Below are 12,262 nucleotides of genomic sequence, written 5' to 3' on the forward strand. Positions count from 1 at the left end.
AGGAAACAGATATGTGAGATACAGGCAGGGAGGGGCCAGAGCTCCCTTTGAAGTGGTGAAGTGAGCTGTTACTGTAACTGTTACAGTTGCCACTGCTGTTATTATGATGCTGTGTTTGGCCCGTGTTCTTACAGCTGAGCTAACGATGGGCTGAAGCTGCTGTGGTGAAGAGAAAAGCTCATTTCCAGCCGAGCTCTGAAGCTCTGCACACCTACAGCATGTGTCACAGCTTCTTGCTTTGAATGAAATGGGTTTATGCTCCTGTTCGTGTCTGTGGGTGGACGGGAGCATCAGAGGATATCAGGATCCCCGAGCGTAAAACCAGGGACAGAGCCATGTATCAAAGAAAAAGCTTCTACATGTCAGTGATAACAGACAACAGTCAGCAGTTACACTGCACCTGGATTCGGTCGGGCAGGAAGGTGAAGATCTTCTCCGTGGCAGAGCAGAGGATGGTCCAGCAGCTGCTAGAGGGGTTTGGGAGGGCCATGGCCTGAGCCAGGCCCCGCAGCACAGAGCCACACAGGGACGCGCGCTGGGGTCGGAGGTCCTCCTGAAACTGCTGCAGCCCCAAACTCTCCACATACACCTGGAGCTTGTCCTCAGTCACGTGCTTCATCCACGAGCCCAGAGTCTCATAGAGGTGGGCCCGGGTCTGGTACTGGGGGAGACAGACAGCCAGTAAGGATCTCAAAGCCTTCATCATTGTAGCAGGTACTGGACTCATGCTCTCCTACAGCAGTGACGAGACAGACTGCATGTGTGTCACGGTTAAAGAGCATCTGTTCAGCTTCAGAAGCCAAACGCTGTTAATTCAGATGTTTATTCAGCTGCTGTACGACTGAGAAGCAGCTGAGCTCAGAGGTGAGGCTGAGATGCTCCTGTTACCTGTTTCTGTTAGCTGTTCAAATATAAGCTGGACACCAGAAACAACAGATTAAAGTGGACCAGCCTATACACCTGATGGAGAACTGAATATCAGCTGTCACAGCGCTAATACACAACTGGACTTACGCTGAGACTGTGGACCAGGGGAGGGGACAACCAGGAGCCCAAAAAGAGAGCAGCGCTGTGGGAGGACTGGGTCTGACAGGCTGCCAGTACAACACACTGGTGCTGCACATCCTCTCCTACAAAACACAACAACAACACAGACTGAACAGGATCTGTGGCTGTGCTTCACGGACAGCACTGAGTGACAACTCTTACCAAAGCTCATCCTCATTAAAGGAGACAGAGCGGCGCTCCAGTTGATGGGCGGATACTGGAAAGAGGCGCCGACTGACGCCAAAGCGGTGAGAGCGGTCTTAACCAGGCCTGGATGGGAGGCCTGAGGACCTGGGCCCAGAGAGAGGATGTTACAGAGTTACAGCTTCAAACACAACGACCTCTGCAGATGTCACAAACCTTTGTGTCCAGCTTCTGCGATGAACTCCGTCGTGGATCTGACGACACTTTTCTCTGAGAGGTAACTGAAATCTGGAGGAACTGGGAGTTGGATCAAAGTAGTTAGTGCCCAGTAGCTCCCAGCATGTGTGTGTGTGTATGTGTGTGTCTGTATGTGTGTGTGCTCTAAGAGCTGAAACTTTATGAGGAATGAATTTTAAAGGATTACTGATGCTGCATCCAGCTCTGCTCCGCCCACTGACACCTGTGTTACCTGCTGTGTGACTGTGACTGCTGCAGATGTGGGCCAGATGCAAATGTCCCAGCAAGCAGGCGCTGTTGGACTGCAAACCGATGGCTCCAGAGAACGTGACGATCTGCAACCAGAGAGCCGACAAGAGGATGAAACAGACGCTCCGAGGTGAGGCGAGGGGAAGTATGGTGTGTAGTAATGGGAGTGAAGTCATATTTGATAAGTAAACTCTGACCTGTGTGACGGCCCGAATAACTTCATTCAGCCTGTTGTGCTGCTTGGACACGAGCTCCGTCTCACTCTTCAGCTGCATCAGAGGAGAATCAGCATCAGTCGGTAACTTTAGCTGCAACTAAGGTGTGTCTGCATCTCGTTGTGAACACGGGGACACTTCACATGGCTCCACACATCTGCACTTCTGTCACATCTTTTTTAATGCTGGGTTTGCCAGTGTGTTCCTATGGTAACCATGGTGATTCCTAAAACCTTACAGGGTCACATGAGCTCAATCCTCCTCCACATGCTTGAAACCACCAAACAAACATCCTGAGAAACAGCAGCTGGTGACGACATGTTTTCAGGGACTGAGTGAAGCACATGCTGATGCTCAGCTCCAACAGCTGCAGGCGTCTCACCTGAATGAGGTAACTCTCTGACCCCACCAAAGCCACCAGCCCGTTGACAGCAGCCAGCCGCTGCATGGTGGGACAGCCCTGTAACACAAAGGCAGCACGGAGGTCAGCGCTGGGACCCCAAACATCATTTCACGTGATTGGACATCGTTTACATGAACATGAACGTCAGGTTTTGTACCTCAGCCAGTAAGATTTTGATCCAGGCTGCGAGCAGGTGAGGGTGGATGTGCTCTGCTTTGCCGTGGCCGCACACCGACAGCCCGTGGACCGCTAACCCCAGAGCCAGGGAGAAGCCCGGGGTCTGGGGACACAGGGTCATCAATAAAACCACAAAGAGCTGCTGGAGCCAGAATGACCTCCATCAGCTACCTACTGACCTGCTGGCTCTCCTCAGTCAGGCTGCGCAGCGTGTCCATCACCTCCTCCGCCTTGGCAGCGTCAATAAGACCTGCGCTGAACGCTGAAACGCTCACACACGCCACAGAGTACGCCAAGACCTGCACACACACACCACATGTGAAGGTCAGTGAAAACTTTGTACGGCACACAGTTTTCAGCCTTCACCCCACACTGGCCGTGAAACGTCTCCACCTTGGACAGCTGCAAACAAAGCTTATCTGTGTTACACTTTTTATTGCTCTACAAGGTCACGACGACACGTTTTTACAGCTTACACAAGACGAATCTGTTCCAGTCGTACAGTAAAGATCATAAGATGCACCATTTAAAGTATGGGTTTAACTGCTATCTCTGTTTTATTATTGGAAAGCACTTTGGTCAACTTTGTTGTTTTTAAATGTGCTATATAAATAAAGTTGGATTGGATTGGATTTTAGTGCTTCGAGGTCATAGGTCAAAGTTCACACATCACCATCAGGCTCAAAGTTTTAACTCTTCATGTAGCAGAAACTGTCTTTAGTAGATAATTCATCAAAGATCTGGACAGAACTAAGTACTATCTCAGCTTCTTCTATCACAAGCGTGTGTGAGCAGACAGTTACAATCAAAGACTTGATCCTGTATCAGATTCAGGACCTCGGCTCTGTGTCAGCGTGCGAGCCGTGTGCAGGGCTGCTTACCTCCTGCTCCATGCGTCCCCGCCCACTGCAGTCCTGCAGGTTGGCCAGCAGCTTGTCGAGCGTTAGGCTGACACGGACATGTCGACTCCTCTGTCCACTGCTGCAGAAGGCAGACAGCACTAGCCCCAGACCCAGTATGCAGCCAGTGCTGAGGAAAGAAGGCAGAACATGGAAAGACCACGTTTAATATGCTAACCGCTGTTTCACTGTTGAATATCCTAACATGCTTCCAGATGTGTCTGTGAAAAAGAGTAAATGTGCCAAACGAGCAGCAGCATGAATGCAGCCTTGGTAACAGCTGAATCTCCCGTTAACATCATGTAATGTTTCTGGATGATGGACGGATGCCACACAGGGACACTGTGTACACTCCACACACTCCTTCTAGCTGTGAGTGACACTCTCTCAGCTTCCTACCAACCGTGTGATGTCAGTGTGCATTTACTCTATTCATAAGAGGACCTACTTGTATTCCAGGTTGGGGTTGAAAGAGGAACCTTCCAGAGCATCCAGAGGGCCAAAGAGGAGATCAGCATCCTTCTGAGCAGACTCATCACTGACAGAGGACAGAGGCAGTCAGTAACCGTTACGCTGTTGGTTCACATCAGAATCTCCTCCTGCAGACTGTACCTGAGGCGCTGGTGCAGCAGGGTGGACAGCACCATGCCCAGACCGAGCCCAGAGTGGAACTGGATGGCCTGGGAGTCGTCTGCGGCGGGGGAGCCCGGGAGGCCGGCCCGCAGTGCCGACAGGATGTGGGTCAGACTGTCCCGCTGCCACACCACGAGCACGGAGACGAGCAGCGACAGGGCGAGGCTTGCACAGGAGCGCGCTATGGTGCTCGCTGTGTTCTCACCCGAGTAGGAGCGCTGAGGAGGCCGGCAGCACAGGATGAAGGTGATCAATGCAAGAAAGCAACTTTCTATTCACAACAACTGTCACAGCGTTTAAATAACTCGAATCATCTGCCAATCACGGCTTCTGATGAAACTCACGTGTAGAAACCAGGGGAAAACTCGTCCTGTGGCCTTGAAGCTGCTGCTGCTGATGCTGAGCAGGGTGTCCAGCACCATGGTCAACCAGCTTCCTGTGGCCACAAACTCTGGTCCAGCCTATCAAGTCCAACAGCACTGAGCTAAGCATCTATATGATTATGAAATAGCAAACAGTGTGTAACAGGACCCTGCGGTGTCTCACCCCCAGGCTGCCGTCACCATCAGTGGGCAGGTTGCTCTCATACTTGGCGAGAACAGCGGCGAGGCCGCTCAGAGCCAAGATGGCATTTCCCTGAACAACAGGACTGTCCCTGAAACGATCCACAGAAAGTCATTTCACAGTGCTCACATCAGGTTACTCTGCACAGCTCACCAAACGTTTCCCTAAACAGAGCGACCAGGGGACTCACTTTGTAGCAGCTTTGATGACATCTGCCAGCTGATCTCTGGCCCTGTGTCAGAAACATGAGAAAAATACATTAAAAAGATGAAGAACGTGAATGCTTCCCTCCATGCTTTCTAAACAAGTCTGCGCTCCAATTCATCCCACAGATGTTCTGCTGGGTCAAAGTCAGGACTCTTTGTAGGCCAGTCAGGTTCTTCCTGTGCACACGTTCATGTTGGGAGCAGGAAATCGTCCCAAATGTCTTTGTATTTGGAAGCATTAACAATTCCTCTCACCAGAACTAAGCAGCTGAGCCCAACCTCTAAAAAACAGCCGCACTATCATCCCTCCACCACCAAAGTCAGACCAGTACCAGTCTCCTGATAACTGCCCAACCAGACTCCTCCATCTGCGAGACGGAGAAGCGTGAACACGACATTTTACAACTATGCTTGTTGCATCCGATCACGACACCGTCCCACAGGCTTTATAACCTGTGACTGACATGCCTGAAAACCATGATTCACTCTCTTCATGGTCAGGAGGGAGAGCAGGTGGTCTACTGGTCAGGAGGTTGCTGGTTCAGAACCAGTTATTTTGGCTACATAGTGCAGATGTTACCACAAAGTGTTGATGTGAAGTTTGGCCCACACAGCAGGGATACACACACACACACTACAGTCATTACAGTAAGATTAGAGACGATGTACAAAAGCACTACCATTTATACACACAGTCTACACATATACAAGCAAGCATGAGTGTGGGTCTCACCACAGCCAGGCACAGTGATGCTTGTACTGCAGCTCCTGTGGATCCTCTTTGCCTTGTTTCTGGAGCATCTCTAACTCAGCACGTCGACCCTGCCAACAAAACCAAACCCTGAGAGGCCTTTACTGTAAGGTCAGAGGCCTCTGAGGCCTTTACTGTAAGGTCAGAGACTTTACTGTAAGGTCAGAGACTTTACTGTAAGGTCAGAGGCCTTTACTGTAAGGTCAGAGGCCTCTGAGGCCTTTACTGTAAGGTCAGAGGCCTTTACTGTAAGGTCAGAGGCCTCTGAGGCCTTTACTGTAAGGTCAGAGGCCTCTGAGGCCTTTACTGTAAGGTCAGAGGCCTTTACTGTAAGGTCAGAGGCCTTTACCGTAAGGTCAGAGGCCTTTACCGTAAGGTCAGAGGCCTCAGAGACCTTTACTGTAAGGTCAGAGGCCTTTACTGTAAGGTCAGAGGCCTCAGAGGCCTTTACTGTAAGGTCAGAGGCCTTTACTGTAAGGTCAGAGGCCTTTACTGTAAGGTCAGAGGCCTCAGAGGCCTTTACTGTAAGGTCAGAGGCCTTTACTGTAAGGTCAGAGGCCTCAGAGGCCTTTACTGTAAGGTCAGAGGCCTTTACTGTAAGGTCAGAGGCCTTTACTGTAAGGTCAGAGGTCTCAGAGGCCTTTACTGTAAGGTCAGAGGCCTTTACTGTAAGGTCAGAGGCCTCAGAGGCCTTTACTGTAAGGTCAGAGGCCTCAGAGACCTTTACCGTAAGGTCAAAGGCCTCAGAGACCTTTACTGTAAGGTCAGAGGCCTTTACTGTAAGGTCAGAGGCCTTTACCGTAAGGTCAGAGGCCTCAGAGACCTTTACTGTAAGGTCAGAGGCCTTTACCGTAAGGTCAGAGGCCTCAGAGACCTTTACTGTAAGGTCAGAGGCCTCAGAGGCCTTTACTGTAAGGTCAGAGGCCTTTACCGTAAGGTCAGAGGCCTCAGAGGCCTTTACTGTAAGGTCAGAGGCCTCTGAGGCCTTTACTGTAAGGTCAGAGGCCTTTACCGTAAGGTCAGAGGCCTCAGAGACCTTTACTGTAAGGTCAGAGGCCTCAGAGGCCTTTACTGTAAGGTCAGAGGCCTTTACTGTAAGGTCAGAGGTCTTTACTGTATGCTTTTGTAACACCTGCACAAACCTCCATAACGGCGTAGAAAGCTCGGCTCATGAAGCCCCTCCAGGCCTGTGGCAGCAGGAGGGCACGGTGCCACTCAGAGGGCTGGATGTTGACCTGTGCACCAAAATACAGAAGAAGGAAACAGTTCCTCTTTCAAGCTCTGCGTACACGACAAAGAACAAGCGTGAAAGGAAAGGAAGGAGACATCACGTACTTCATGAACGAGGGCTGTCAGCGTCTGCTGGTAGCTGCGGCTGCGGCTGACCAGGAAGCGGCTGATGGGTCTCCCAGCACGATCGGTCTGCACAGACAAACTGTACGACAGGAGCAGCCCAGCTGCACCACAGACAGAAAGGGTGAGTTATAATGGTGCTTCCAACAGTAACATGTTGGTACACAGACACACTGTTCAGCACGCGTGGGTTAGAAATCTCCACCATGTCCTGGCTTCATGAAAACCACACAGATTAAATCTGCAGATTATCTTCATTTTCCAAACCTCTCCTCAGAAAGACGTCCCTTCCTGTAGCTCCACATATTCTCCCTTCCTCACCAATTTAAGAAACATAACTTTGATATGCTGACTGACAGATTTGACCCATGTGAAAGGCAAAGCAGCTGACATGTTCATAGTCACATTCGACGACACCACACAGTCGATGTCACTGAGACCAGCTAAATGAGCTGTTACTGGGTCACCTGCTAGTCCTGGCTTCAGCCCAGGCTGCTTGTTTTTCTCGTAGGTCTTGAGCATGAACGACGGGATTCCTGCCACCGTTTTACCCCGGTCTGAGCGGAGGTTACCCCCCCTCAGGGCTGAGAAGTAGATTCCCCGTGGCATCTGACTCATCTCCTGCCTCACCAGTGACGTCAGGAAGAGCTCGAAGGCTGGGAACATAAAAGAAACACCATCAGTGCACCATCATCAGCATTACTCAGTATCACATGCAGATGTGACAGATCCACGATCTCTCCAGGGAACCAGCAGGAAACACAAACACCTGGTGTCTGTTTCTGTGCAGGTATGCTCAAACAGCTCAAACAGCTGTGATGTGGATGGTTGTGAACAGTTGTGCTAAACAAAATGTTTTAAATCATGTAGCATACACGTGTTCCTAAAGTATCTTAGCGGTCCCAGGACTGCACTCTCCTGCACAGCTGCTTTCAGGGTTACAGCCTCCAACGCTCCTGCTGCCACTAAGACCACTTTGTTCTTGACCTCTCCGGTCCCTGCTACTCTGGAAGCTGAAGCACCCCCGGCCCTTAGCCCTACTACCGGGTCGACGGGGCTTCTAGTCCATATGTGACGCGGCTGTTTCTATACACTACAGCTTCCTGGTTGTGCTTTGAGTTTATGCTATCCCAGCTTGCATCTTACATCCTGCTACTACGTGGTGGAAAATGTCCGTAGCACCTTTGCACAGTCTGCAGCCGTGGTAGACTCCCTCCTACCACAGCTCTAAGGATCTGGATCTTTCTACCAGTCATCTGGATTCTCAGCATCTGTTTTAGCATCTGCAAGGATGTGGCTCTGACTGATCTTCATCCTGCTGGCTCTGGTATACCCAGGTGGATCTCACTGACTCCTCCCACACAGCTTGATGTCATCCATCTACAGGATGACATTTGATGACATCACCTCTTAGTGATGAGCTGGCTTTGGGGATTGAAGCCTGTGCAGACAGAAGCTGGGACGTTGTCTTTGTACACTGCACACTCCAGTACTGTCTTCCACAGGTCCTGATGAATATTAGCAGTGCGCTGAAGCACAGTAACTAGCAGGTCAGTGTGCATGAGTGGGGCATGGAGTCAGGCTGGTCTGCCTAGTCTCAAGTGCTCTTGTACTGTCAGAATGACATGATAGCAACGAACCAGGAGCCTGTGCTTGTGTTGTTTCTAATGCCTTTCAGAGTCGTGTACTGGCTCATGTGCCTCCACAGCTTCACAGAGCAGCTCCTGTGTCGTGGAGAGGCGAGTAATCGGGCCGTGGTTTGATGGTTCTGTCCTGTGTTCGTGCTTTTAGCATTCCCCATATCTATAGACCGCTGATCACTGAACGCTTCTTCCAACAGTAGACGTGGATTATGTCGGGTCCTGCTGTGGTCCCCAGACTCATTGTTGGATGTCTGCTTTGTGATGTCGACTGCCTCTTGCTCTGTCTCGTGTCCTGGATGGATCTCTAGAAGCACTTTATTCTGTCGGGACCACAGGATACAACCTGCTGGTTTGTTGGCTGCTCCGGTTTACCTGGAAGAACAGACGAGGTGGTGAGAGTCATCAGCTTCACATAAGATGAGCCTGGGACGGAGAGATCCTTCTCCTCTTCCTCCTTTTCTTTACTCTGTTCATCTTCTTCGTTTTCAGGCAGCTTTGCAGGTGGTCGGGCCTTCAACCAAAGAGAAGAGAAGAGCAGGACGATTCAAACAGAGAGCGGACACACGGCGGCGTACAGGAATGTTTCTGAACACGCTAAAACAACTGAAACGGTCAGCTTCCTCATTAACTAGTGCCGCATAATTACATCCGACTAACGTCTGAGGACAATTAATAAAGAAACATTGCAAAATGATCTGGCTAATATGTTAGAAAGCACGAGTCAGTCAAACTGCTATGATGTTGTTATGAGAGTGGAGCAGGACTCTTAACTGCCTCAGGAAGGTGGTTTATGGTGTGGTCTGTTTCAGGAAAGTCTGCCAAAGCCCTGTAGCCACAGCTGGACACCTCTGGATCCTGTTACAACACAAAGGTGCAGACACATGTTTCTGTTTCCTACAAAATGATGAAACTTATGCGACATCACAGCATATTTGTGCATGTAGGAGTCATCATGTCAGCTGTGTGTGTAGATACAGTATATACAGACCTCGCTCAGAGCATAAGTCCACAGAATGCTGACCACCTCTTCTTTTAATTTCTAAGAGCAAAGACACAAAATAAGAAGTGAATTTAATGCACATACAACACACACACACACACACACACACACACACACACACACACACACACACACACACACACACACACACATAAGACAAAGCACTAGAATCAATAGAGGATTCCAACCTGTTTCTTATGTATTCTGCAGACTTGTTACTCATTATTTTTTACATGTATTCTGTTACTCCTCAACACTGTGCACAGGTCCTGTGGCTGCAACCCAAAAGCATCCCTATCAGATGTCCTGTGCTAATACGCCATGTTTGGTTTTGGTCTTGTGTTTGTTTAGATGCAACTTTGCTAACCTAAGCTGTACTGCCATATCATTGTTAGAGAGGAGGAGAGCTTTCCAACAAGCAGCACTGCATGGTCTAGGATTCATCTGCTGGGACGGCCACTGCTGCACTGTGTTGAATCCTCCAGAGCAACAAATGACCAAAACTTCTGTTTTTAAAAAGATGCTCACACTCGCTGATCCATTTATTAGTTACTGTGAAGTCCGACCACAGCAGGACTCTGAGGACTGGACCCTCACACGTCTGTACTTTGTGCTTCTACACAACTTTACATTGATGTGCTAACTTTAGCTACCAAACACAGTGATGTAGAGATGTGACTCTACAGTGAGGTTATACAAACAGCTGGTGAGAGTCCTGTTTACAGACAGAACCACAGAGAAAAACATAACCTGGTGGAGTTCCTGTGTCGCTCTGTTAGCTTCTCAACACAGAGCAACATGAACGTTACGACGCACCTCGTACTGCTCTGATTTAACTGTGAGCTGAGGCACCAGAGCCAAAAGCTCAGCGATGGCTTGAACCACCTCTGGCTGTGAGTGACAGCTGAGCTCAGGCCAAACAGTTCTCCATGCTGAGATAATATCCACCACCTGAGAAAGAAAGATTTGTTTTAAGACCAGAACTTTGGAAAAGATTCAAAAGTTATAATCCAGAAAAATGATGATTCCTGAATTTAAAGAGACAAATGGAGACAGGCGAGGTACCTCTGCTCGACACAGCTCCTGTAGTCCCTGCAGAACGAGAGCAGCCGGGGTTGCCAGGTCTGGTCTGTTGCACTGTTTTAAAGTGAGTGAAATGGCAGCCACCATGTCCCCTGCATGCTGGTAAGGCCTGGTTAACACACACATCAGCGTGAACAAAGTGGGAAATGTGTTTCTTCTAATTTTGTTACCATTTTTATTTAAGAAAAAAGCATTAAAAGTGCCAGGACACGTGTAAGTAAGTAAATGCCAAACACAGCTTCTTATCATTGCAAACTCTTATGGCTGCAAATGTTTTACAATAAAAGCAAACGTAAGCATTTGTGAAAACAACAAAACAGCTCAATGATTTGCTAAATTTGTACGGTAGCATCCATCAAGAGGGTTTCCCAGGTTTTCACTAATGCTGCTAAAAAAGCTGCATGTACATGTTAGCAGGTGTAACAGGCCCCGGGAGGATGAACAGTGTGCACCAGCTGGTTAGAACAAAGGAAATAATCAAATAAAATCATCGTTTTATTTCATCAACACACATAAAGGCCAGTTCACAAAAACTGACAAGCATTAGCTAGCAGCTAACATGTAAAGGACGTGTGCAGGAGCCTGGATGCAGTTTGTGGAGTTTATATGATCAACATAGTTTTTGGGCTAAAGGTTAAAAGTATAAAGTTATGGCTCACTTGCTTAGAGTTGTATTATATGGGAAGCAGTGCTTACAGACTGACATAGTTGGATTTCTTTTGCTTCAAATGTATGCTTTTATTTTGATAGTCTGGCAGAGACAGGAAGTTAGCTGCCTCTCAGTCTCTCTGTTTGAACTGAACTTTGTAAGACTTTGATCCTTCTGGATTCAGGCACGTGTAGCTGCTCTGGACATTTGTACGGAAATATTTAAAACTGGACTCCTGCTGATTTTTGGAGAAACAGGGACTCAGTGGAGCGTCGAGCTGAGGCTTCATTCACTGCAAAGCTACAAAGTGCATTCATTTATCTTAACAAGCAAAGTTGATGTGACTGAAAAAACAAATATTTCTATTTTTCTGAACTTTCATCAGCTTGCTGAGCAGAAACATCTATGAAGAGTCCAGTCAGTGATTATTACTCATTAGAAGGGAAGATGAAGAATCCTGGTGTTGGAAGCTCACACTGTCTGCACTGTGCATGTAAAGTCCACTGAATGAATGAACCAGTGAATGTAGGAAGTGCCCACTGTTTCTGTAAGTATGGGAGGACCCACCTCTCTCTGCAGATGTCCCTGACACAGGCGGCCCTGGCCAGGATCTGCTCCCACTGGGCGTCCCTCCCCAGCACCACCCTGCTGTCCTGCTGGCTCATTAGACGCTGCAGCTCTGGGTAGACCCGGTCCTTACAGACATGACCAAAGCAGCACACAATCAAAGACAAACAGAAGCTTTGAACACATGAATATGACATTTATAGTAATGCGTTATTATTACAAACCTGTTTTTTCCACAGAGCGGTCATGAGGCGCAGTCCCACTGCTCTCAGCTTGGGGGAGCCGGCCAGCATGTGCAGACTGTGCAGCACGATCGGGAAGCAAAGCTGGAATATTACAGCACATATGATCAGAGCCAAGTTTACAAGAGAAACACACGGTTACAGCTGAAGAAGGCAGATGTTAGACGATGACTGCTGGTTTGGAGAGTCCAGCTCACTGA

General features: G+C 48.9%; 1 protein-coding gene across 6 annotated transcripts in view; it reads right to left on the reverse strand.

Annotated features, from left to right (window-relative positions):
- Positions 1-12,262, reverse strand: part of focad (focadhesin) — a 30,014-nt gene that overhangs the window by 6,127 nt on the left and 11,625 nt on the right. For all 6 annotated transcript variants that reach the window (XM_085253651.1, XM_085253668.1, XM_085253684.1 and 3 more), the window contains 26 exons: positions 12,045-12,146; positions 11,821-11,948; positions 10,587-10,713; positions 10,338-10,472; positions 9,510-9,560; positions 9,293-9,376; positions 8,894-9,032; positions 7,346-7,534; positions 6,861-6,982; positions 6,668-6,760; positions 5,508-5,596; positions 4,759-4,800; positions 4,551-4,659; positions 4,349-4,465; positions 3,984-4,222; positions 3,820-3,909; positions 3,354-3,501; positions 2,652-2,771; positions 2,453-2,575; positions 2,275-2,352; positions 1,875-1,946; positions 1,661-1,763; positions 1,408-1,488; positions 1,210-1,338; positions 1,015-1,130; positions 401-661 (listed from right to left, as the gene is read on the reverse strand). In XM_085253651.1, the coding sequence (XP_085109777.1) occupies positions 401-661; positions 1,015-1,130; positions 1,210-1,338; positions 1,408-1,488; positions 1,661-1,763; positions 1,875-1,946; positions 2,275-2,352; positions 2,453-2,575; positions 2,652-2,771; positions 3,354-3,501; positions 3,820-3,909; positions 3,984-4,222; positions 4,349-4,465; positions 4,551-4,659; positions 4,759-4,800; positions 5,508-5,596; positions 6,668-6,760; positions 6,861-6,982; positions 7,346-7,534; positions 8,894-9,032; positions 9,293-9,376; positions 9,510-9,560; positions 10,338-10,472; positions 10,587-10,713; positions 11,821-11,948; positions 12,045-12,146 (3,087 nt within the window). The remainder of the gene's footprint in view (positions 1-400; positions 662-1,014; positions 1,131-1,209; positions 1,339-1,407; positions 1,489-1,660; positions 1,764-1,874; positions 1,947-2,274; positions 2,353-2,452; positions 2,576-2,651; positions 2,772-3,353; positions 3,502-3,819; positions 3,910-3,983; positions 4,223-4,348; positions 4,466-4,550; positions 4,660-4,758; positions 4,801-5,507; positions 5,597-6,667; positions 6,761-6,860; positions 6,983-7,345; positions 7,535-8,893; positions 9,033-9,292; positions 9,377-9,509; positions 9,561-10,337; positions 10,473-10,586; positions 10,714-11,820; positions 11,949-12,044; positions 12,147-12,262) is intronic.

Source organism: Mchenga conophoros, linkage group LG3 (genome assembly GCF_057382185.1).
Source record: "Mchenga conophoros isolate Kocher_MC1m ecotype Shallow Benthic linkage group LG3, M_conophoros_male_GT1.1, whole genome shotgun sequence".
Classification (NCBI taxonomy): Eukaryota; Metazoa; Chordata; class Actinopteri; order Cichliformes; family Cichlidae; genus Mchenga; species Mchenga conophoros.